At 33.6% G+C, this 27,933-nt stretch overlaps 1 protein-coding gene across 1 annotated transcript in view; it reads right to left on the bottom strand.

Moving 5' to 3' along the window:
• Nucleotides 1-3,738, bottom strand: part of LOC139088231 (protein eva-1 homolog C-like) — a 281,413-nt gene extending 277,675 nt beyond the window's left edge. Inside the window, exon 1 of the mRNA XM_070637371.1 lies at nt 3,466-3,738. Coding sequence (XP_070493472.1) covers nt 3,466-3,580 — 115 coding nt within the window. The 5' untranslated portion in view covers nt 3,581-3,738. The remainder of the gene's footprint in view (nt 1-3,465) is intronic.
• Between the last annotated feature and the right edge of the window lie 24,195 nt (nt 3,739-27,933).

Genomic DNA, 27,933 nt, shown 5'->3' with positions numbered 1-27,933 from the left:
GCCACATGCTAGGTTCAATGGTATTCGGGTTTAGGCTATAGTCAAGACTGAGGATAGACTGTCATGTGCCTTTTGGAATAGTCTCAAATTTCAATGTCTAGTTACAAATCCATCCACTATAACAATACTAACACTGCCTTTTTCCTAACTTTATATCCTCAAGAAAAGATTTTTTTCCATTATGTGAATTTATCACAATGATAATCTAATGTAAAGGCATTTAATAAAAAGAAGAGGCTCTAAAATTTTAAGATATATCCCCAAAAAAAATTATAACAACTCCGTAACAATATTTTACAATGAAATGGACTGGAAAAAGGACATTGCTATAATTTCAGACAAGACTTCATGCATATTTCTCATCTTTGGCATTTCCTGCATATACATCCACAATGTTTGTGTATTCTTAATCAAAAATTTTGCACTTCCCCTGTCATTCGGTTTTTGCGGATACAAATAGTACCAAAATAATTGTCATGTCCCTAATGAGAGAGATTCAGCTCATTGCATTCACACAAGCTTTCACCGTTCCAATTTGCTGGTTTTTGAAAATCTTTGTCCGCAAATTTGCGTTTTTTTGATTCCTTTTTCATCATCATTGCCGTCATCGTCGTACCTAAAGCTTCAAGCACATCCCCCGGATGATAATGAAAAAAGGAACGGAATCAAAAAACGAGAGTGAATCTTGAAAAAAGGAAAGGAAATGGAAGATGATGATGATTTGAAAGGCAGAAAGGAACCACAATAACAACAATGAAAATGTTTGCATACTTCCGAAATGAGAAGCGGTTTTGTTAAGGATGATTGAAAAAAGAGAAGATCCTTCCTGTGCTGTACATAATTTTTTTTTTCACAAATCCTATCCCACATGGCCAGCATAAGAGTATATATCCAACATTATAAAATGACAATTCGAATACATTTTCAATTCAATTCAGCCATAATCGATGCATTGAACCGTTTCATGCATAAAATCTGATGACCACAACACGGTTCACAGTGAGATAGAGAGAATGTATACTTTTTTTTATGTACATACAATGGAGCAAAATTTGTGATAAAGATATAAAATATATCCACCAGACTTATGTTTATATAAATATCATATTGTATGCGGAGAGATTTTATGGCATATAAGTGGAATAAGAGGATATGAGGGAGATTAAATGAGACAGCACAAAAAAAGAACAGAATTGTGAATTGTGTGAGTGAAAAAGGAAGGAAAATCTCCGGGATAATAAATAAATGATGATGATGTATATGGCACTGACAAAAGACAATTTGGAATTGACAATTATGTTTGTCATTTCGATGAATTTTTATCGGTTAAGTCAGGGTTGGGCAAGCTGTGTGTTGCGGTTCACTTTGGAATTGGACCCTCGAACGAAGCCGCACACGACATGCGGTCCATGACTTTGAATATTATTGTGTCATGGCACAAAGGTTGTCCACCACTGGGCTGAATCAGCATTGTCCATTTTGTTTGTCGCTATACACCTTGGAGGTAAGCAACGACCAAAATTGCACACGACATGTGGTTCATGGCGTTTCGGCAACATACTAGTATGTCGAGCCATACAGGTTGTTCACCACTGGATTAAATTAGTGATGTTGAAGCTATGTGTTGCGACACATTCTGGTGGTAATTCTCAACCAAAGCCAGGCATGACATTCCTTTCATGAAATTTCGGAAGCGCACAAGTTTACCGCGGTATATAGGTTGTCCATCATTGATAAACTAAATCAGCGTTGTCCAAACCTTGATGTACCAAAACCTCCGCGGCACATTGACCAAAATGTGTGACAACCTAGACCATCAGTACATAGTCATATGTCCTGTGTCATTTCGACCTAGACTCACAACAAAAATGTGCAGTAATGCATAAAATGTTGCCCACCCCTGCCCTCAATCAACCCTGCTCAAACCTGATTAATTATGCATTTTTAAAAAATTTCTCGCAGTGTGCTGATCATGAATCATTTACAATATAAATTAAAGGGACTGCAAAAGTGAAAATTCACAATGCGTATGTCGTATGTCTTGTGCTATAAATTTGTAGTTTCATCCGTTTATTCAACATAATGAGAATGTGCATTCACAAATTGTAGTTTTAAATAAAATCGTCGAATTTATGAATGAGAGTTGGCAATATTCAATTAACGGAACTGAACGGAATGAACGGTATGGTAATGTCAGTTGGATTGAGATACATATTAGTGGAAATTTTTGAGTATTTTCTAGTAGATTGTTCAAAAATTTATTTTACAGGATTGATGCTGACATATCTATTGATGGAAATGAGCATTTCAATTCACTCCTAATTGACCCAATTTAATATGAACAATATAATTGATGGATTGATAATGAAATTAGTGAAGCTGAAATATTATTGCATTTAAAAATGCACGCAAAACCAAAGCAGCACAGCTTATTTGTTAGGGCACAGCAACGGTCACCGAGTTAAGGGTAACACGCGAAGCTGCACTGATGGCTCTATAGTGTCTGATTTTGACCCATTTTTGAGGCGAAAACTGTGATTCACCGCATTATGCCGCTCTGGTTCACTTGAGAATTTCGTACTCTTAAAAGATGAAATCAATCAATTTTCAACAAAAAGATGAATATACCAAAGTATGGCTGAATAGAAAAGAATGTAATTTGCTTGCTTATAGCATAACAGCACCGCGATCGATTATCTAAAAACTAGCTTTACGAGTTAATGCAATTGTCTGTTATTAAGCAACAGACTGAATATCTGAATCACTAATTTGTGAGTACGTGAGTTCGATTCCCATCAGAAGTTAATTACTCAATCATTATAAAGAGTGCTGTCAATATAACAAAGATGCGTCCTCGTCATAAGACAACTAAATACTAGTCTAGGCGAGTCTAGTTTTTAGCCAATCCTAAAAGACAAGGACTCATATGAGCAAAGTTCGAAATCGACACGAATTTGATATAGAAAAGTCGACTAGGCTTCATATGAAATTCGAGTCGACTTCAAGCTCTGCATGTGACTATTATTGTCTCTTAAGAAAAACTACAAAATTCTTTCCAATTTAGACTTCTGATATTAAAATCATTATTTTTTAATGCAAAACCTAGTCGTACTCTATCGTCTTGTATTAAAATGTTGCCATGATGGTGACTAGGAAGCAACAGATTTAGAAGCAAGCTTATTGGCAGCCAATTGACTTATTTGGTTATTTTCGCGTGTGGCTAGCATTTGGATCTAAATAAACTGTCGCTTCGTCACCATTGTGGCTAAATTTCAACATGCGCCAAGATATAATTAAAAAATTCACAAAATCCCATAAAATCTGCAAATAACTTTAACATCAGTTGGATTTCCCCATATTTCCCCCCAATTTCTTTAATTTTCCCAAAACAATACTATTGTAAAAACTTTTTCAAATAGACATTATAGGCACAATTAAATATAAATTAATACTGCAATTACTCACCCATATTGTCATCACATTTGACCAACGGCAGCATTATCACGAATTGAATTATAAAGATTGAAAACCAATCTGCCGACTGTAATTTCATTTTCATTTTTTCCATTATCATCATCATTTTTATTTTGGATTGTAATGAGTAAGAAGTCGGACCTTAATTTAATTTACTTTTCATGTCACTTATCTCACGAAGATTTTGTTGCTGAATGCCTTAAATTAAATTTTATTTCCTATAGGTATTCACAATAATATCATTTGGACAAGTGATACTCAATCAATATTATCAGGCTGTGCTGACTGCAAAATCTGTATTAAAATGTAATTCAAATGATTGACAATTTACATTAACAAATGAACATCATTTCCATTTACATTCATTCCTTACTATATTACTTTTTTTATTGGATGTAATCTTTTATCGACTCGGATATCACTTCACATTATCATTTGCCTTTTTACAGACATTCACTATATTATGATCAAGATGATACAAATGGAAGGATGAAGGTCAGTTACAAATCACACAATTTTCCTCACTTCCTTTACGTTTGGTGTGTATTAAATTGCATTACACACACACACATACACACACAAACATATGAATTAATTGACATGAAATATTTATGACTATTTGTGGCTCATTTATCATGTATGGCGTATGCCTTCTTTACTTTTTTTATTTTATTCGTTTAGGACGTGCACAAAAGTTTTATGTTATTAATTATTAGATTGGTGCTACATATAATTTTCCACTACACACTATTCGTATTTATCTAACCATAATTTTCGGTTAATCCAGTCAAGTCATAATTTTTTGTTATTATTGGCAATAATAATTCATGTCACACTTTGCGGATGGAGTTGGGGTGATTTTCATGTTATTTTTTGGCGGCTGTGATGAATATTTTAACTATTTATGATTTTTAAAAATTGAAATTTAAATTGATGTGAAATTGATTCACTGTTGAGGATTTATTGGATATTTATTGATTGTTGTGGCTTAGTGCAGTAGGTCATGGATCATAATTGATGCTGTATTGACCTGGCTTGCTGCAATATTGATTTGTTCTGATCTGTATTACTGCAATATTGATCTATTCTGATCTGCTTTACTGCAATATTGATCTGTCCTGATTAGCCTAGCTGCAATATTGATCTGTTCTGGTCTTCCTTACTGCAATATTGATCTATACAGCCAGCGAATTAAGTAACTTTAATTCAATTCTGTCCAATTCTAAAGATTACTTTTATCGATTTATAACTTCACAAATCCACTTTTCCTTCTATTTAAAACCTGATTCTAAGTTACAATCTTGTTGCACAATAAGGATGATAAAACCACAGTTAATTAATAATTCTATGTCCCAATAGTCATGTACAGTACAATTTATATTCAATTATTATTGGTTATTTCTTATCTATTTTTCAAATTGAAACAGATGGGAATGTAGTTGAGCTTGAGATGACTTCAATTGTTTTTTTTACAATTTTAATGATGTACAATATGATGTACAGTAGGTTGGGTTGTTGTCTGATCGGATGAACTTAAACAACCTCAAAATTTGAAATTTTTTGGAACTTTTTTTGAAATTTTTTTGGATTTTTTTTCAGATTTTATTTTTTGATTTTTTTGATGAATTTTAATGTTTTATTGTTGATTCTGCATGAGTAGGTTTTGAATTTTGATTAATCACTCCTTTAACTTCCGGTTAATTCACAGTAGGATTTGGATTCATTAATATTTCTATCCAAAATTAAAGATTTAAGAATCTTCAATTTAAGTGAATCCAAAATTTTGAATCAAATTTTTAAAAACTCTTAAAAAATTCAATTTTTTCATAAATTTCTCAATGACCGGCTTCTTTCAATCTATTATGCAGACTTGATTACTCTTTTGAATCTATTGTCTAAATCAAGTTATTCTTTCAAATCCTTTATCCAGATTTATCCTTGTTCACTAAACTTCCAATTAATCTCAACCTTAATTCCTCAAAAATTTCTATTTTTTACAGCAAATTCAATTAAATATTCTATCAAAATCGACCTCAAAGTTTTCCTTCTTTTTTTATTTATTTTTGTAGGTCAAACTTTTTCACATTTCTCTTTTGAACTGAATATTCTGTCTGATTTTCACTTCTGCATTCAGTTTTCTTTTACTTTTTCAATGCAATGCAAAATTAAACTTTCAATTGAGAACAAGGAAGTTAGCAACTTTCAAATAAAGTTTCAATTTCTGGTGAATTGCTTGGTGCTGTTAATTGAAATTTTTTCTTTTTCCACTTTACTAATTGATTTTCACTTGAGTTGTCATTAATTGAATCAATTCCGATAAATTTGTAATGTAAGGAACGATTATGTCAATTAGTAAACTTGAAATAGTCGTTTGATGGAATTAAATTTTTTTAAACTTTTGATAGAAATTTTAAAAATAAAAACTTTTTTAATTGGAGATTCGACACGTGCTTCGTGCTTCAGCTATTGATGAATAATTTAGATCCTGAAGATGATTGAGGACCGAGGAAATTTAAATACTTAATTGATATGCAGAATTGGTAATTTTATTTGCTGATAATGAATATTTTGGGGCTGTCGGATTGCTTGTGTAGCCTTGTTTGCTGAATTAATGAATTTTTCGACAGAATTTTTCAATTAAATTGGTTCACAAAAATTTTTATTAATGAAGATTTTTGGATGTTTTCTTTTAATAAAATTCTTGGAAATTTCAAATTGATTTTTGATTCTTTCTGCACAGTTCATTTGCTTTTGAGCTTCTCGGATTTGAATTTGGATTAGAAAAATTCCAAATTTTGTAAATTTACGAAAATTCCAAATTCATAAATTTCACAAAAATTTCTTTCAATTTGTTGATTTTCAATAGCTTTACATGCTTTTCATGCCCAAAAAACCACTCAAATTACACAAAATCCAGCTTAAATCACGAAAATCTCGAATCAAACTTCAAACCACAAAATCAATTCCATTTCAAATCTTCACAATAATCCAATAATCACTCAAATGATGGTCGTACAAATAAATCACAAACAGCAATCAATCAATTGATGTTCTTTTCTTGTTTTTTGCACGTAACACAAAGTGATTTTCTTAAATGCACACTTAAGTAGATCAAGAATCCACTCGAAATTTTTGTTCCATAAATCACGAAAACAATCCTTCACTGAATTCTGCTTGTTTTTTTATTTATTTTTCACATGCACGTGCCAAAAATTTCCCTTTTTGGAACTTTTTATGGAATTGGAAGCAGAAAAAGTTTTTGCTTTTAAATTTTCAATATTTTTAATTTAAATTCATTTCAATTCACTGAGTTCTAACTTTAATCACACGATGTAACTGATTAAAATTTCACAAGAGTATCCATGGTGATTATTCCGACTAGAAAATATCTTTATGGAAGTAATTTTCTCCTTGAATTACTTGTTTTTGTTACTTTGTTGCTGTTTCTGAGAATGGAAATGCCAAAGTTTTGAGATTCAATCAATTTCTAATTAGGAAACTTTTTTACTTTAACTTTGGAGCTTTTTTCTTGTTACTTGTTATCCAATTTTTGTTTTGGTTGGCTTAGACAGTGAGTGGGCACATCACTTAATCGGGATGGAACGTCTTATGTCCAATTATTTACAGTGACTTTCATTCAATTACTTTTTTTTTGGTCTTTGACCTTTTTCCTTTCGGTTTCAATCTTGACACTCACTTTAATTGATGATTATTTAAGGATTCTTGCTTTGTGTGCTGAAGAATTTGGTTGGATATTGAATGTGGGTTTGGTTTTTGGGTTTAGTGGGTTTTGTAGTGGGGTTCACTTTGATATTTTTTATCACACCAAATTTTCAATTATTTTAACTTTTTTACTGGATTTGATATTAAAACATTCAATTTAATTTTTTCCGATTTCTTAGAATTATTTTTCAACTTTTTGAATATTTTCACTTATTTAAATTTTTTAAAAAATTTATAATTTTTTTGCAAACTTTTCAACTTTTTTAAATTTTTGATTGAATTTTTTTAATACTTTTCTAATTTTTTTTAATTTTCGATATTTTTCTCTTTATCAACTTTTAAATTTTCGGTTGTTTCAACATTTGTTTTAATTTATTTTTTGAAATTTTCAATTTTTACACTTCTTGATTCTTTATCAATTTATAAATTTTACAATTCAAAATTTTTCAATTTTTATATTTACTTTTTGAACTTTTTATTTTTTCTAAATTTTTCAATTTGTTTTTTTAAAGAATTTTTAAATTTTTTGTTTCACTTTTTAAATTTTTGTTTCACTTTTTAATTTTTTGTCAGTTTTAACTTTTGTAAATTCTTCAATTTATTTTCTTTTCAAATCTTCAAATTTTCTTCGATGTCAAAATTCAAAATTTATTTTTTTAAAACTTTTTTTCCTTCAAAACTTCAATTTTTTCTGTAATTTTTCACAATATTCAATTTACTCTCAATAAATCATTTTTCAACTTATTTTAATATTGACACATTTCACTAGAATAGCCTTAATTTGCTTGACAAACTCGACATCACTAATTCCGTAATTTTCTCTTCTTCGACAGAAATGTAATGCCGCTAATTAATGTAATTTTTCTTGATTTAGTTAATTAACACTGTATCCTCTCAGTTGTTGTCACTTTCAATTTTACTTGGTGATATTCTTGGCTGTTAAATTAGCGTGGAAATTTGATAAATATTTGTTTTGATTTATTCACTGTGATTTTTAATTTTTTGGGTAGATTTCTTCAATTTTGACAATTTTTTGATCAAATTTTTTCAATTTTTAGGATTTTTTGATCAAATTTCTTCAATTTTTTGATGAATTTTTTAAATTTTTTTGATTCTTTTTCTTCAATTTTTCAGATTTTTGATTAACTTTCTTGAATTTTTGTATCAACTTTTCAAAATTTTGGATCAATTTTCTTTAAAATTTTCGATAAACTTTTCAATTTTATGGATCAAAATTTTCAACTTTTTTGCAACTTTTCAATCAATGTTTTGATCCTTTCAACTCTCAAATCTTCAAAAATTCACAAAACCATTTAATTAATCCACAATAATTATTATTTAAAATTCGCATAAAAATTCATACTTTAATCCACTAAACAGCTTATTCACAATTATATTCAGCTTCTGTTTAAATTATCTCATTCAATTTTTGAGCAAAATTCGGTTTTTCTTTCATCATTCAAACTTTTTCATCAAAAAAACTTCACAAAAATTTATTTAAAAGCTTTCGTAATTGCTGAATTTTTTATGAATTTCTTCTTTATGCTTAATGCTGCTAGGTATTTTTTGAAATTCTTTCCTTTTGTTCTGCAGAATATTTTTCAAATTTCAACTTTTTGTATGTCACTTTTTAGGATATTAATAACAAAATGTATACTTTTTTTACATCCTTTATCCTTATTATTCCTTGCGAACTGAATAATTAAGAATCTTTAATTAATTTGATAATCCATTCATGTCTTCTTATTCATTACATCTAAATTTGAATCCTTTTTTTTTGTTTTTTTTTGCCGCGTACCAAAAAGTTCGCATTCAGCAACAAGATGTAATGAATTTTTTTGTTCCTTTAATTATTCAAATTGCGGCTTTTTTTGGTTCTGCGATGTTAAAATTAACAGCTTATCACTTTTTAATCCTCTTTAAAAATTATGGCATTTTATTAAACTTTAAAAATCCACAAAAAATTTTTTTTTTTTTGTTGCTAAAATTTCTTCTCGAGACGTCAAAAAAATCCACACACGAGAGAAATCGGCTGTGAATCGAAACGAGACACATTTATGCTTACCAGTTGAATATTGTGAACTGAAAAAATTTTCCCATTCATCCCTTAAATCTGTGTTGAGATATTTGATGAAAAAAATATTTTTTTGATACATTTTCAGTTAGTAAGAGCTACAGCATCAGGCTCTCAGGTTCTCAATTTGTGGAAAGCTGGAATAAAAGTTCTCTTGACTTCACGTGCTGTTCATTCTATACGGAAGGAACTTTTTGGTTTGGATGAGAAAATGGAGTTGTTTTGCAGTGTAGCAGGAGACTATTGTGAGCGAGAGAGACAAAATGAGAAATTTGAAGGAAGCACAGCATGCTTGTACTAGCTACACTGTGAAATTATGTATCAAGAATGCGATAGACACAGAGAATCCTTCCCTTATTCTTCACTTCTCTCTCTATGTAGATTCTCTCTTGTTCCTCTTTTTTCTCTTCCTTTCAATACATGCGGTATAGCTACACTGTAAAAATAGGGGTTGTATTGTGCTGTGTATTTATTAAATTTTGTATTTTTCTGACTTTAAAAACAATTTACAATTTTTTTTACGGAGTATGAATATTGGATCATGATTGTGTTACAATCATGGTTGTTGTACCATCACTACAGGTTTAGTGGATTTAATCATATTTGGAATGAGTAAATACTTAGTTAGAGACATTTTGAGGAAGTTTTGAAAATCCTTGAATTTATCGCAAAAATTTAAAGCGTTTTTGGATTTTTTTCGAAAAACACTTGGAAATTGAAGATTTTGACTAGGGCGGTCGTCTGCTGTATTTTTGCCGGGTCGCTGATGTACCCTTCAGCCTTGCTGATGTGTCCCGGCAAAGCCTCAAAATGTCCCGATTTTTCCAAAAGTGTCCCGATATTTTGCGAAAATCCTCTGTTCACCCTAGTTTTGACCAAATTCCCCTTCTCTCAAAATGTACTGCCACTCACTAGCCCTCCTTTAACCCTTTAATAAGCCAACCTACATAAACTATTTAAAGAAGTCATTCCTAAAAATCACAATAAAATCATGCAATGCAAACAAAAAATATTTCAAACTTCCTCCAACAATTTTCAATATCTCTGAGAAATGAAAATATTTTGCAACAAAATCGACTGGGGCTGTTCATTTATTATGTAAGGTTTTTAAGGAGTTCTTATTGCTTACTTACTTTGCTGGGCTTAGAGACCAATTTTGATCCATGTCACTACTCAGATGGTGCCTAAAGCTGATTCTATTGCTGGCTTTCGATTGCCAATTACCAATATCAAGTACAATACTCAGACGTACAGTCATATATTTACATTACGTAATAAATGAACGCCCCCCAAATCCTTTTCGTCATTCCTTTATGCCTTAAATTTTTCAACCATTCTTCTAATATTTTCTATGTTTGTGCTACCATGATTCTTCTCATAACTGCCGAATAATTGTGTCTTTTGACCCTAACAAATAAAAAGTCTGAGTGGGACTAAAAAAAGAAAAGGTTCCGTTGCGATTTTTTTTTTATTCTGCTTACTTTGGAATTCCCTTAATGAAAGACTTTATCAAAAAAAAAAATACTTTGATTTGCGAATGATGTTTTTGAAGTATCAAGAGAATTCATAAAAGGCCATTGGAAGGAAATGTAACAAATTCGTTAGAAAAAATAAATCGACGATGCGAAAAAATCATTTTTAAAATTGCCTACGGAATGAGCTTGTGTATAACTAATTATGTGAGGGAGTCGGATGGGAATTGACATATATATTTGGGATTATATCTAATTTTTATTGATTGAATGGGTAATGTGGGGGCAGAGATAAAGCAGTATGAGGTTGTTTCTGAGATTTGCGACAACACAAATGACAGTGACTAGGTCCATTGCATTGATATACATACAATACATGAACAATACATATCAATTTCTTGCACGTGACAAAAGAGGCCGATCACTTATTATGTTCAGACGGTGAGGGGGATCAATGAAAGATTAGGTAAAGATAATTGACTAGGGAAAGCCAGCGATAGAGCCAGCTTGAAGCGCCATCTAAGAAAGGCTACAAATTATAGTTAATTTGTATGGCCAGCTGCAATCTGAATTATTTTAAACTTTATTTTCTCAATTTTTACGATAAATCATAGCAAATTAAAGACAATTTTCCAAAACGGGTGGTAGTAAGGAAGCGGAAGAGGTGATTGACACCAAAATTCCAATGAATCCACCCCTGGTGTGCCCTATAATTTGTGTCTTGGTCCAATACAACGATAAGAGTTGTTCAATGAATATCAGACGTCTAATAGGCAAAAAGCTTGCTCTTTTGAGTTTGTTCATCTTAAGTATACTAGATTAGCATTCTCGTAAACGCTGATATCAGCAAACTCGGCTCTTGAAAGCAAGCTCTATCCCTGTTAGATTACTGTATAGAGATTAAGATTTAAATTAGCATAATGTCATGATCCCCAACAACTGCCGGTAGCTCAGCCGACAAGAACTCCTAACCTGTAGTCGTAAGGACCTGGGTTCGAGTCCCACTCAGGTTATGTTGTTGTAAAGTATACTATTTCTCTTTACAACCTTAGTAAAAACAGTAAATTTCCCAGTCAGAATCAAACTTCAATTGATATTAATCCAAATGCAAAGAAGACCTTCCAAAATAGAATCCTAAAAATACACGATAAAACCGATTTTATCAATAAATCACATTATACAATTTCTATCCTCAAATCTCTAAAAAAGAACCAAATACAACACAATAAGCTCTATTAATATCAAATTCCGTTTGAATAGACATTAAAAAATCTTTTTTCAATCTTCATTTTGATTCAGCATAAAATATCCAGACAATGTGACTTAGATAAGCTTAGTATAAAGCTACAATATTCATTCATCAAGTTTTTATTGAAAAGAGAATTTCTTCCTATTTTTTTGTGTGTCCTCCTTTCATAACTTTTTTTTATGATTTGTGAAATGAAACGGAAGAAAAATTTTGTTTACAACTTAAAAATTTCGCGAATTCAATGAAGATTTTCGCTTCCATAATTCTGTTGTACACCGAGTATACATCCGGTATTATTACATGACTACTATTACTTACGTTGAGTCAGCAGATGTCCAATTACCACACGACATAATGCTTATGAGAAAAAACATTACAAGACCATCACAATAAAAAATCTTTTGAGGATAGAGCAGGGGTGTGTAAACTGTGGATGTGGCACATTCGTGGTAGGCAACCTGTTTGTCACACCACACAAATAGTGGATAACCTGTGTCTCATGCCACACTAGTGGGTGTGTGTCACACCAATTAGTGGTGCAATGCGTCACACTAGTGAACAATCTCTGTGCCACGCACACTAGTGTGCCAATCTTTGCCACATATTGTGGTAGAATAGCCTGTTTGTCAAGCCACACTAGTGGTGCAATCTTTGGCCACGTCACACTAGTCATGGACAATCTTTGTCATGTCACACTAGTGATAACGAACCTGTTTGCCACATCACAATTGTGTTAAGCAACCTTTTTACCACGCCACACTAGTGGTCGGCAATCTTTGTGCCACGTCACACTAGTGAAGAACAATCTCTGTGCCACGTCACACTAGTGGTAGGCAATATTTGTGTCACGCCACACTAGTGATGAGCAATTTGTATGTCACGCCACACTAGTGGTCGGCAATCTTTGTGCCACGTCACACTATCTGTGTGTCACGCACACAGTGAATGAGTTTGAGCAATATGGTGTCACGCAAGTCTGTTGTCACGCCACACTTCTTTGTGCCACTCACAATAATCTTTGTGTCAGCAATATAAATGCTACGGCAAACTTGTGTCACCTTTATACCGCAACAGTTGTGGGCAACTTGTGTGGCAGACAAACGTGTGCCGTAACATGAAAAAAAGGTTGCCCACCACTGGAATAGACGAAGGTACTCGGAAAAAGAAAATTTTTTATTATTATTGAAAAATTCAAATTTTTTTTTCCATTCTTATTTTCATATTAAAGTCATGCTCATGATTGATGAACGCCAACATATAAAACACATTCAATTTCCATTTCTTTCCGTTTCCTTTTCTTCCACAGAACACACACAAAAAAAAGAAAGAGAATTCTTTTATGATGATGTTGTTTCTTTTCTATTTTGCCTCTTATTCCTTTTTTGCTTAAATGCGCCATCAACATCCCTTGCCGCACCATTTGAAATTGAAAGCAGTCAGCTATCTAGCCAACAATTCTTATATATAATTTATATTATTATGTTTTTCATCCTCTTCTTACTCAAGTGAATCTTTCATATTCATTCTATTGAGATTTTTTTTTTATTTTTATTTGCTTTGAGAATAAGTGACGACGAAACTTTTTTTGTTACTTGAATTTGGAAGTACTTATTTATTTCATATCGATCTGTCTCGTGAAGTCGTTAATGTAAAATAAAAGAGAGGATGTTGTGGAACAAAAGGAGAATCGGCCTCATTTTTTGTATCTGTCACACTGGAGCGAAGCGGAGTGACGAATTCAAATCGAAATCTATCTGATGAAGTTTGAGGGGAGGGGGACGGAGGCAAAGGGTGGTGTTAAATATTTTTTTAAATAAATCGATTTTTTTCCATAAAAACTCAAACAAATTTAAGAATATTTTTAAAAAAAATTGAAGATTTCCCTCACAAAACCCAATCAATCAAGCTCGAAATTATGAAAAGCACACGACTTGACTATAGTGTATTTTTCAAGCTCGATCTCAAGCTCGATCTCAGTCTAAAGACATACCGATCTCGGTCTCAAGCTCGATATCGATCTCTAGCTCGATCTTAGTCTCAAGCTCAGTTTCTGTATCAAGCTCGATCTCGGTCCCAAGCTTGATCTCAGTCTTAAGCTCGATCTCGGTCCCAAGCTTGATCTCAGTCTGAAGCTCGATCTCAGTCTTAAGCTCGATCTCAGTCTTAAGCTCGATCTCGGTCCCAAGCTTGATCTCGGTCTCAAGCTCGATCACGGTCTTAAGCTCGATCTCGGTCTCAAACTCAATCTCGATCTCAAACTCAATTTGGATCTCAAGTTCGATCTCGGTCCCAAGCTCCATCTCAGTCTTAAGCTCGATCTCAGTCTTAAGCTCGATTTCGGTCCCAAGCTCGGTCTCGGTCCCAAGCTCGATATCGGTCCCAAGCTCGATTTCGGTCCCAAGCTCGATGTCGATCCCATGCTCGATTTCGGTCCCAAGCTCGATTTCGGTGTCAGGCTCGATCTCGGTCCCAAGCTCGATCTTAGTCTTATGTTCAATCTCAGTCTGAAGCTCGATCTCAGTCTGAAGCTCGATCTCGGTAACAAGCTCGATCTAAGATAACAAGCTCGATCTAAGTACAATAACAAGCTCGATCTCGGTCTCAGGTTCGGTCTAGGTCCCAGACTCAATCTCAGTCTAGACAATTCAACAACACAAAGGCTCATGGAAACTCTGACAGAGATTAAAACCGTACTAATGTCACCAAAACAGAAGCCTTATGTATATTTCATGTACCTTACTCACCCCATAACTACTCCTTTATCTACTCATTCACAGTCAATTGAACAATATTGTCTAAATAGCGAAAGTTCCCTACCAAAATCCCTCAATACACCCCTTCCCTCTACTCTCAACATCACATCACGAATGTACAACAATTTCTTTTCAATTGAATAATCACGAAGCGTATATCATGAAAATTTTCGATACCACTCAATACTAATTAAAGTCAGTAATAAGATTCCCGTCGGGAGAACATCTCATCTCGATACCTAAATTGAACTCAATGTCTCACACACAAAAAAATTTGTGTCAATTCGAAAATCATATTACATGCCACATCGTCTATTCCAACGATCAATGCGACATTCCAACTGTCATTTATATTCAAAAATCAATGACGACATGGTATGTATGTATGTAGGCATAATAATACATAAATTTATGTTAATTTTATTCCATTTCAATACTTTTTTTATTCCTAAGAATTTCTAGATAAAAACTGTAAGTATGTGAGTCTGTTGTTGTAATGATATGACTTGAAGGAACTGAGATGAAGACTGAATGTGATGAGAATGAGAAAAAGGATTTTTCGTTCTATTATTGATTCTCATTGTTGAAATCCATTAAGAAAAAAAAAAGTTGAAATAAGGAAATAAAAGTATCGACAAGAATAATAAGAAAAATGTCTTGTGGACCTTCATGCATATGGATTTAGTAAAATTGTCATGATAGGACTTTGGAGAAGTTTGCAGTTGACATTTATTAGTGTCATTTGGATGTGGAATTTATTTGATGAAAATTGAAGATGAAAATGTCCTCAGCATGTATAGAGCCTGGAAAATGTAGTCTGTTAATTATAATGAAAATACAAGCTGTTTGGCACTTCCTAAGTATATTTTCTAATCAATGTCAAGTTAAATGCTTGTTTTGTTACTAATTGTCATTGTTTTTTGGCCTAGATGTGAGTAGAACAAGACTAGAAATTCTTTTGTATGAATTTAAGGAGACATTTTATATGGTTTTGGTAGCTTGGAAGCTTGAATTGTGTAGGTGTAGATATATAAGAGTTGGATGCCTAAAGCCAAATTCATGCGTAGCTGAAGAACGTCAGCATATTTTGGTTAAATTAAAGTAAATGTTTCATTCCGTCTTACATCATGCTGATATATATACATACTTCAGTCACACCAATTTTATAAGTATGGTTAACAGCATAAGAAAATTGTATGAAATTGATCCTAAAGTCGGTTAGTAGGTTAATCCTATTGCAGTGTTTCACAAATACTTTTAGAGTGCTACGTATTAAACTATTTAGCAGTTTCTTACTTTGTTGGTTCTTACTTCAGGAGCTCTCTTAGATGGCAACTGAAGACCAATTGTTCACTTAAATTACTTATTTCTTTGTCTATACATGTGGTCCATTTCCAGAATGTCTAAAGTACTCTTATGAGAACTGTCCAAACTTAGCTAATTCGGTTATCCAAAAACGGTGGCAGATAAAAAACGGCCTGAGCGATAAAGAAACAATGGCCGGTAAACTCAAATGAACGATTCGGAAGTGGACTCCAATTTGGTCCTCGGTCGTCCGAATTGGCCAGGACAACTCTGGTTTGAACGAACTTGCAACACCAAGACTTTGATCATCTCCGAAGTGCTGATTTTGCTCTAGAGAACCCTTAAGCTACATCAATTTTAGATAATTTTTTATCAATTCTGTCAATATTATCTCCTAGGTTTAATTAGCTTTGAGCATTGGTTAAAGCCTCAGTTCGGTTTAAGTGTAAAATTAAAGCAAACTACAGACTAAGCACAGACACAGACTAGACTGCTCAATTTTGCGATTTCTTGAATGTTACTTTTCTACTTTGAACATCCAAAAGACTCCAAAATACCCAAAAATCCTAGACTCAAATATAGAAATTTTACATTCATGGAGCTTAATACATGAATTTAACAATACAAAATATTCTCGAATTCAAAACTGTATATCCAAAACTGCTATAAAGCACATAGTAACAGTTCTCTCAAGCAGCCCCAAAAAATAATCCTACCCCTAACTTCACACAAATCCTCGTATCAAACAACAACAACAAGAACCCATGAAAATGAAAATAAATATAGAATTTCTGTTTCGCCACACTCGAATGTATGTGTATCCTTATAAATCCACATGTAGATAAGCATTGAGATAAATGGATTGAGGATCATAAAAAATTGAGTTGATCCTTTCACTTTTAAGTAGTTTGCTGCCCTTACGGCCTAAAAAACATTTCCACTCGTGAACAAAATAAATTTTGGAGTGGCTTTTTGGTTATTTTTACCGATATAAACAGCCATTTAAATTCAATTCCTCGCATTTTTTGAGCCTTTTTTCGTCTTCTTCTTTACAATTTGTTTCTTTAAAAATCGTACTTATCCATCTAGTGCTGTTTAATGGCCGTCCGAAGAAGAGGAAAAAAAAAATTGTAAAAAAGTTCAAACTCATTCTTTTGGATTAAAACTGATTTTTTATTGCCAACCGATAGCAACAGAAGCAGTAACAGCTTTTACAAAAAAAAAAGTAAAAAAAAAAAACTTTTTTTCTGTTTTGCCATCGTTTCGCAACAAGAAGTGAAATAAAAAAATTCTAGAAAAAAAATTACAAAAGTATTCGACCTTGTCGAGTGACTAAGGCGCATTTTTCATCAATAACGGTTTTTTAGAATTTGAATTTTATAACGGTTGATATTGCATCAAACATAAGCTTTCTACAAAGTGTGGTTGCCGAGATCTCCAGCCAGCCAACCAGTCAGCCAGTCAGCTCCAGTATGCCCCAGTCAGTCCAATTCAGCCCGAATCAGTTTCAGTCAGCCCCAGTCAGCACAATTCAACCTCAGTCAATTCCAGTCAACCCCAGTCAGTCCAATTCCGCCCGAGTCAGCTCCAGTCAGCCCTAATCAGCCCCAGTCAGTCTAATTCAGCACAATTCAGCCCCAGTCAGTCCAATTCAGCTCCAGTCAGTCCAATTCAGCACAATTCAACCCCAGTCAGTCCATTTCAGCCCGAGTTAACTCCATTCAGCCCAGTCAGTCCAATTCAACCCCAGTCAATATCAGTCAGCCCCAGTCAATCCAATTCAGCCTGAGACAGCTCAAGTTAGCCCCAGTCAGTCCGATTCAGCTCCAATCAGGCCTAGTCAGTCCAATTCAGCTCCAGTCAGTCCCAGACAGCCCAGTCAGTCCAAATCAGTACAATTCAGCTCCAGTCAGCTCCAGTTAGCCCCAGTCAGCCCAAGTCAGCCAGTCAGTCCCAGTCAACCCAATTCAACCCCAGACAGCCATTCAGCCTCAGGCAGCCGAACAGCTCCAGTCAGCCATTCAGCCCCATTCTACCAGTCTGTCAGCCAGCCAGTCATACAAAGTGAATTATTAAGCACCAATTTTTGCAAGGATGCGCTAAAAATAAACTTTTTTGATTAAGCTTCATTTCTCTTTTCAAAAAAATTTCATTCAAAGAAAATTATATAAAGCGTTGATTTCATGTGTGTTCTATTGCTATTATTACAGTCACGTGTGGATTTAATGGCTTAAGAATTGATAAAAATGAGAAAGTAAAGAGTGCTGATGAAAATAATTGTAATTGTTTGTTATTTTCTGCAAGTTTAGATTAAATTAAGTAAAGATTTTCTTTTTAAAATTGGATTAAAGAAGTCAGACAAGAGTTTTAATAGTTCATTAATCGATGAAATAGTTTAATATGGGGTATATAAATGCTGGAGGGGCATTCACTCATTACGTGACGCAGGAATGAGGTTATTTTTAAGAATGACAATAGAATTCTTGGAATTGATTGTTGTTTGAATCTACAGAGAAGAGAGAATGGGACTCGAACCCACGTTCTATGACTTCCGATCGCATGCTCTTATCTACTGAGTATCGGGAGCTACTATTCTATGTAGCAAAGTGCCCCGGGGGGTTCGGAGTCAGTCAAACCATTTGACTATTTGGGATCAAACTTCTTCCGAGTTGGTGTGACTAGAGACAGCGAAAAAGCACCCGAATCCGACTAGACTTTTCCTGGGATCGAACCCGGGTCGTTAGAACGGTAGTCCGACGCTGTTACCACTCCGCCACTGCTGCTTTCGCAGTTATGGTTCAAACTCCCTTTTTACACAAAGTTTTTGAGTTTTTGGGAGAAAACTCCTAAAAATTCATTCCTTAGCTTCATATCCATTTCCTCAAAAACTCCAACTTTTAAATCTCCATATCATGTGCTTAAAATAATAAATACTCCCAAAAAATACAACATATTAATTTCAAAACTATTATTTCCAAAACATCCTAAATGCCCCTCAAAATTAAACAAAAAAGTACAGCACGTGCTAAAAAAACTGATGTCGAAAATTAATAAAAACTTTATTGTCTCTTCGTAGACAACAATACCAAAAAATGTGTAGAACATTCCAACAAAGAAGGCCGAAAAAAACTTCCATAATCAAATTGCTCATGCAAAAGCTTAAACTACTTCATAAAAAAAGAAAGTCCTCACATACTACATGTGTATAAGCATGTATGTACTTCAAACTATATTGAATGACCATTGTACAAGAACAAAAAGGAATAAGAGAGAAGATAAGTTGATAGTTGTTGAGAAACAAGGGGTGTATTCAGGAAGAGGAAGAGAGGGTTGATGTAGTATATTCCAGTGGTAGGCAACCTTTTATGTGTTCCGGTACACCTTGATGATAAGACTAGAGTATCATTTTAGAATGTCCCACTAGAAGTCGCATTAGAATGACACACTTCAGATTTGCACTGGAATGTCGCAATAGAGTGTCGGACTAGAGTGTCATACTAGAGTGTCATACTAGAGTGTCACACCAGAGTGTCATACTAGAGTGTCACACTAGAGTGTCATACTAGAGTGTCATACTAGAGTGTCACACTAGAGTGTCACATTAGAGTGTAGCACTAGAGTGTCACATTAGAGTGTAGCACTAGAGTGTCACACTAGAGTGTCAAACTAAAATGTCACATTAAAGTGTCGCACTAGAGTGTCACAAGAGAGTTTCGCACTAGAATTTTACTCTAGAGTGTCGCACTAGAGTGTCACACTAGAGTGTCACGCCTCTGTGTCGCACTAGAGTGCCTCATTAGATTTTCATACTAGAGTGCCACACTGGAGTGTCGCACTGGAGTGTCGCACTAGAGTGTCGCATTAAAGTGTCACACTTGAGTATCACTCAACAATGGCACACTAAAGAGCCACAGTAGTGTGTCACACTAGAATGCCTCACTAGAGTGTCCTTCTGAAAAAATCTCTTACTACACCCCTGCTAAGAACTCATGTACAATCTTGCATATGGGTTTGTGTTAAACTTTTCTGAAGAGATTCAATTTTAGAATTTTTTTCTATCCTAATTGAATTTGAAAAAGTTTTAAGTTTTTTATAATCATTGGAACATATGGAGAGTAGAATTTGTGGTTTTATTAATATGTATAAGGGTCTGTTCACTTATTAGGTAACTCTCTAAGGCACACTTGAGTGTCGCACTAGAATGTCACACTAGAATTTCACACTAGAATGAAGGCAGTGGTGGAGATGCTGTGTGCCGCGGCAAACTAGTGTGCAGTCAGAAATACTTAAAAATGTCATGAACCGCATGCCGTATGCGGTTTTGGTCGAGGCTTACCATCAAGGTGGGTCGCGAGAAATAAAGGGACTGGTATTAGGGGTGGAGGGGTTGAAGGAAGAGGAGTGAGTTACGTAATAAGTTAACAGCCCCGATGAGATAAACTTCCATATTTTCCAATGGACATTATTCAGTCAAAACATCCATAAAGTCTCTGTAATAAATAAAGACAAGAGAGATAAAGTAAAAATCATGAAAATTCCCTAATGCACAATTTCTTTTCTCTTTACCCTGCGGTTTACTCTATCCACTTCCTCTTTCCATTTTAATCCTAAATGTATTACTTGCGTGAGCGGGGATAAGAATTTAAGGGATTTTTTTTTTCTGTGTTGCTGCTGTTGACGTAGCTTTTTTTTCCTGTTAAGGCTTTATAAGATGAAAAAAGTTTTGTACTTTTTCTTACAAATTCCCATGACATCATGCATGTGTATATCTAGTTTTTATGTGGATTATGTTTCATTTATAGGAATATATTTCTAGCTTTATTGTAGAATGTCGTGTTATCTTTATAAATACTAGGTGTATTATTTACAATAATATGGGAATTATGATTAATATGTTCATATTAAGTTCAAAAGAGTGTCACATATGTACACGTTTTTCAGAAAAAGAGTGGAAATTTAGTATTTTTTGACTTTATGCCTCATTGAGCAATTTTCATTAGACTTACTACTTACTTACTTACTTACTTACTTACTTACTTGCTTACTTCGTACAGATCAACTGTGATCCATGGTCTCCCTTAGATGACGCCTAAAGCTGATTCTATCTCTGGCTTCTGTCTGCCAATTGTCAATATCAAATGCAATACTGTCTCTATCGACAGCTTCCTTCCAGGAGTCTTAAATATGATTCTTTTAAATCGTCTTTGTTAGTCCAGTCCAGTTTGCAGTCTGTTGCTTTCTTTGTATGTAAATGTCGGGTTCGAAAATGGTAGGTTTTAAATCATACTATTCTTATCCTGATTGTGGGGCTGCTATCCTTCAGGCAGGGTTTGGATTAGCTATTAATCTATACTTTAAACCTCATACATTGGCTTCGGATTCGATTGCCATCAGTGTATTTGGTAATAACAGAGATTACCACAAGAAGGTATGCACTTGACATTTGATCAACTTCGGAGTCAGACTTCGGTTTCTCCAATCCCAATTCTTTCAAATAATGATGGTCTAAGCTGCTCTAGATATCTATCTGGATGAACATTTCTTTTGACAAAGCTCAAATTTACCTCTGATTTTGTATGGAAAAGTGAGACTAGCCCAAATTGGAACCTGGCATAAAAAAATCGAAAAACAGTAACTCCATCCCCAAGAGCGTATTTATCGGAGAAATGTTGTGTGGATCAAAACAACCCCACTTCCATTTTTCAACAAATTCTTCAATTTTTGGCTAGGAGCAAATAATTTTCAAGATTGCCTCTACCACTCGTTTTACTATAATTTTTGGATATGTCTCTATCCTTGAGCCTGTCCTTTCTACTATCCTTGCTTCCGTCTACCAATTCTCGCTTTCATCCTTGCCCCTGTCCTCCTGTTCTCGCCCTTGCCCTTGCTCCTATCCTCACCACTGTTTAAGCCGGTGGTAATACATTGGCATAACGTCAGATGGTGTAATATCCAGCACTATGCCAGCCTTAAGAGAATCTTTTTGACTTTTTATATTTCGTGTGAATTTTAGAATTGAGTTTAAAATTCCAGAATAATTTGAAAATAATAGAATCAATGACATATGCTTAAACATCCAGCAAATACTCCAAGTGCCTACGCCTACAATCCTATTTCTGCATAATTTACTTAACTTTTCTCCTTCAATTCCTTATTCATTTATTTTCTTCAATAGAAATTTTCACTTATTCTCGTTCTTATTGATGTATGCATGTTTATTTTTATAAAAGAAAATAAAGATGAAGCAATTTTACGGCACAAAAACTTTTTTACCTCCTGTTTTAATGCCTTACAATACCTCCCCACAGAAAGTAAAACAGAATAATGTAAGAACGCACCGGAGCTTAACAAAATACACAAAGAAATAAATAAACATAAAGTACAGGAAAGAACAAAAAAAAATAAAATAAAGTAAAGTAAGCAGCGAGACTTTAAATACAGACATTTTTATTCTCATAAAAATTGATCGTATTTACAGACTTTGAAACAATCATGAAAAGTTTAGCGAAAAGGAAAAGCAGCAACAACAAAAAAAAATGTCGATTAATCATTTCCTTCTTATTTTTATTTCTGGCAAATAATAAAGGCATACAGTTGGGGGGAGAAAAAGGAATTAAAGGAATAAATATTCATATTGAACTTACACAGCATGGTGCTCGAGGATTCATGCTTATACAGTAAACAAAATACATCAAAAAAAAAAAAACAAATTTAAAATTGATGGCATGAAGTTTGGATGTGAAAGAAGAAAAATTTAATTTTAATTTTATGCCAAAATAAGAGGTCGTTATCAACTATGGTAGACAGACTGGAACCAGAAGCTAAGATGCACAAATAATTTGTTCTTGATGCGTGTTGATTAGATTTTTAATAATGTGAAATTTTTGTTGTGGATGTTTTACTATCCTTAGGCTTCATTATTTGTGTACTTGGTATTTTATGTAGACATTCATGGAGTCAGAACTAGATTTGATGAGAATTTCTTGTTTATTTCTTAAGGGATCTCATATAATTCACACCATGAGCAAATTATTGAAGTCAATTCAAAGATTTTGAACGAATGAATTTGGAACAAAAATTCAGGCCTGTAGTCTTGGTCGAACTGTGAGTTGCAATCCAAACCTAAAGACTGTGCATCTAAAATGCAGGAATTAGAGGTCTCAGGTTCTTGAATGAACTCTAAAATCGGCTAAGCTAAGCGGAAAAATTTAGCCGGCTAAAAAAATAGCTTAGCTAAGCCGATTTTTAGCCGCCGACTTAAGCGACTTCGATCATTGCCAATTATGTAAAGCAATAATGGCCTAATTGCATATAAACACATCTTCAAGACCAAGCATCAACAGTCTTTCGAATGCTGCATTTTTAAACTACGAAAACGAAACTTCAAGTTGCGAGCTGAAGTTCTTGGTTTGAGAGCAGTGACATAGTAAACCCTCACTCTTTGAACAATCATATCCTAGTAGGTAAAGAGTGTGCTCTCAGGAACAAAGTAAGGTGAGAGTAACGCTCATGAACATGCTAAACTAGCATATTTAAGAAGAACAAGCTCTCAAGACCATAAAAAGCTAAATGCCATAACACAACCTCCGAATCACATGCTCTGAATAGCTGAAACCACTTCAAACCATTAGCAAGCAGTAAATCTCTTCATACTCCTTAATTACGGTAACACTGTCTCAAAATGCATTTTTAAATTTAGATGCCAATTTGGAACTTTATGCCGCCATTTAATGCACTTAATTTATGTCTACAATTAAACAAGTTTATAATTTTTGCAGTTCCTCAAAAGACATTATCTGAACAGCATGATGTGACTAGTTTCATATTGTCGACAATATTGTGCTGCTCTTCAAGGTTTCCTCATCAAGGAAAATCCTTGACAAAATTTTCTAAAACTTTCCTTAGTCAGTTCCAACAAACTAACAAAGGCTGACGAAAACAAAAAGCGAATCCTTCCCAAATAAATTCCTTCCTAACTTCCCCCTTATTGTTAAGTCCAAGGTTATAAGCAACGCATGAGAATTTTATTCAACTTTATTTTCATAATGAACATAATAACACTCACATCTTATAAGCATATCATTCATCACAAGTAAAAGGTATGACGTAAATAAGCATAATTTATGTTCACATCGAGTAAAACTCACAAAAAACACATGTTACGTGAATGAATTTTCCATAAGCATCTATCTAGGTAAGAATCTTGTATTATTATCATCAAAGTCGATAAGCCGAAGCTAAAATTAATGACAATGTTGATGATGTGAGCACTTTTGGTATCTTTAGGAATTATTTAGTGCTGTTTTTGTGCTTTTTAATGGATATAAAAGGTGTTTTGTAATGTTGACACAAAGGTTTTGTCTGCAGTGGGTTGTTAGAGGGGGAAAGGGGGTTCTTGAAGGGAGCCGAGACATCTGGTCGAGACTAAGGTGCTTGCAAAATAGTCTTAATGCTCATATTTGAGCATCAAATCAATGGCTTATGAATTTTATTGTACGCAGTGAAAATGAACCAAAACCAGCTGTCAGACACATTAACGTGTTAGCATCAATACCCTAATCATGTGGTACCCTTGCAAATACGATTGTATCTAGTGGTACCGTAATATCATATTTAGCAGCTACATTGTACTGCCTAGACGGTGTAAACAAGTGCCGAGTAGAATTTAGTCTAATTCAAGTTTACCGCCATTGCTGAAACATCTTGTCAAGACCAAGAAGCTTGTAAATGAGTCTTAGGACATTACATTTCCACCATCAAGGATTTCTGGAAGAATCGTGTGTCTTGAACAGCCTGATGCTTCATATTTGATTGTATTTAGTTAAATTGAACCAAAATCAGATGTCTAGCAGTCATCAGGAGACACTAAAGTGCTTCCATCAACATGGTAACTAAGTGGTGCTCCTTGCAACTACAGTGTACCTCTAAGACGTACCGTAAACTAGTACGGAGCAGAATTTCATCTAATCCAAATTTGCCTAACTACCTGAAGCATCTGTTCAAGACTAAGGAGCTTGATTAAGTCTTACGGTTCACATTTGAGCATCAAGGATTTTGGGTCTTGAGTCTTGATCAGCTCGATGCTCCAAATTTACCTTCTTGCTGTAAAAATGCATCGTAATCAGCCATTATATAGCCATCAGAACACCTTTGATTATCGCCGTCAACCCAGTAGCATAAGGGCCTTCTAGCGACTACACTGTACTGCCTGGAAGGCGTACACTAACGTGACCCCGATTTCATTAAATCATCAAGTTAACCCACCGTCCAAAAACCACCTTAACGACTCTAACCCCAAGCATCAAGATCAAAAGCTCGTGCTCCACAGCCAGAATCAAGTAAATAATTTTATTTTAAAAAAAAATTAAGAAAATGAAATAAAAAAAAAGTTTTCGTCCAAATTGAGATTTACAGCATTTTTCACTACTTCTTGCCTTTCTTCCTTTCTTTAATGCGTTTATCCTGTTTGTGTGTTTAAAAAAAAGCAGTAAACGAATGAGAACAGAGAAAGAGAAATAGGAAGAATGAAAGCTGTAAAACAATGAGATTTATGACCCTTCGGTCCCTCCGGAAATAACTCTTGAGAGGAACAAAAAAGGAAAGGAAATTTCTGGTAGCCTAGAAAATTGTTGTCGACATAAATGGATTGGAATTTTGATGAGATGGTGAAATGGAGTTAAAATGAGCATCAGCATGTGCCTACACTCATTTACCATCATTTTCATTTTCATTTCATGTATTACCAACTGTCTACTTGTGCTCGACTTTATTGCTACTGATGATAATGATGAGAACAATATGACTAGGATGTTCTAAATTTCGAAATAATTTTTCATTTTGCATCCACATATTTCTTTTGTTTGAATAAAACATTGTGTCTGTGCTGAGTATAGGGATATTATAATTTTTTTCTATAGTTTTATTATGTCGAAGAATGTATGTAGATGTGCTGGCATATTCATTAGAGAGATTTGTACTTATGTAGAGTTATTTTCAATCAATTAATAAGGAGATCTGTAGTATGGGTAATTGATATTGAGGAAGGCTTGAGGAGGGCCGAGTGTCTGGATTGAATTTGTCCTGGATTGACTGTCAACTTTTCCAGGATGCTTAACTGAAAAGCATAAGGCTTCAAATTTAGATTTTAATCTTAAATGTAAGCCGACATAAGCAGTCCTGAAGTAGCTTTCAGGATTTTCTCAATTCCTGCCGACAAGTCGAGGACGTAGTGACGCTTTAGCGACTGCATTGTGTTTTTTGAATAATTCCTTAATACTCCTAGTAATTTTGCAACAATTTTTTTTTTTTGTTTCCATTTTTTAACGGTCTTATAAAATTCAAAATTTCAGGTTTTTGATTTCAATTTCGAAATTTTCGACATTAATTTCGATGTTTTTGACATTAAATTCGTAGTTTTCGAGATTAATTACGAAGATTTCGAAAATAAATTCTAACTTTTCGACATTATTCTTGACGTTAATTTCGAAATTTCTCGAAATTTTCAATATTAATTTTGAAGTATTAAATTTGAACTTTTCGAAATTAACTTAAAATTTTTGGCATTAGTTTCGAAATTTTCGACATTCAAAATCGTCCAGTCCAACTTAAAAAATTTCCAAAAATTCCATCTCAAAACCAAAAATTTCAAAGTCCTTTTCGACATTGAAAAATTCGAACTTTTTCAAATTAAGTTCAGCAATTTTCGACATGACAATTTTGAAATTTTTCTGTTTTTCATATTAATTTCAGGAATTTACTACAAAAAAATCTGAAGATTTTTTTGACTTCAATTTCGGCAAATGAATTCAATTGTAAATTTCGAAGATTTCGATATTAATAATGCACTTTGTTCGTTCATTAATTTCGGTCGGCTTTTCGACACGCGAGATCTTTCGAAATTTTTGTTTTAAATTTCTAAATTTTTTATCGGTCATTTAGAAGTTTCAAACATTTTTAAAATTAATTTAAATTTTTCATTTTCATTACAACAAAATATTTTCGAAATTTTTCATTGTTTTAAGTGTTCATCAATGTTTGTCGATGTTTTAACAGTGTTTACTGAACAATGTTTGAAACCATATAAAATTATGAAAATCCGTAAATGATGAAGTTCAAAATTTTTGGAAAATTCCATCTTAAAACCAAGTGATGGATCTCACATCCTTTAATCCCAAAACAGACCCAAAAAAATTGAAAATTATTTTAACTGCTCTCGACACACCCGCTAGGAATAAAGTTACAGCAATTCTTCAACAACCACATGACACATTTTTGTATGTCTTCATTTTCGTCTGTTTTTCATCTTACATTTTCAGGCATTTACATTTTCATTAAGCAAATCTTGAAGATGTTTTTTGCCTTCATTTTTTTCCGGCAAATGAAGACGAAAATTGTATTTTTTTCAACGTAAATAAAAAGATTTAAAGCTTATTTGTTACAAAGCTCTTCGTACTTATTTAATAAGCTAAGAATATTTAATTAGGATGTTGTCGCGACACGGGTGCAGAGCTTTTATTTTTGCTGAATTATTCAGTCATGTAAAAAAGATTTTGTTTGTTTAAGGTTGAAAGGATATTTAAGAGACTCTTTTTTTGTGCAAGTCATGATTCTATTGACTTGACATTTAATTGAAGTGAAATGTGCTGAAAGCTTGACATTTAAATGAGACTTGGAAGTAATCAGGGGTTTTTTTGAGACAACCCACATCCCTCTGTATGGATTCTTACTCTGTGTAGACTCTCAACCTGTTTGGATTCAGAAATCAATTTGCGAGGACTATTGTGAAACAAAACTCTCAAAGACTCCCCCCCCCTCAAAAGAGTGTTCAAAAATTGAGGTATTGAAAACATATTCCCTTCCCCAATACACAACCCTCCTTCAACA

This window comes from Chironomus tepperi, unplaced genomic scaffold, assembly GCF_022539635.2.
Source record: "Chironomus tepperi strain 1889 unplaced genomic scaffold, CSIRO-AGI_Ctep_v1 contig_12, whole genome shotgun sequence".
NCBI lineage: Eukaryota > Metazoa > Arthropoda > Insecta > Diptera > Chironomidae > Chironomus > Chironomus tepperi.
The sequence above is the reverse complement of the archived record's forward strand: the minus strand, read 5'-3'. Positions and strand labels throughout refer to the sequence as shown.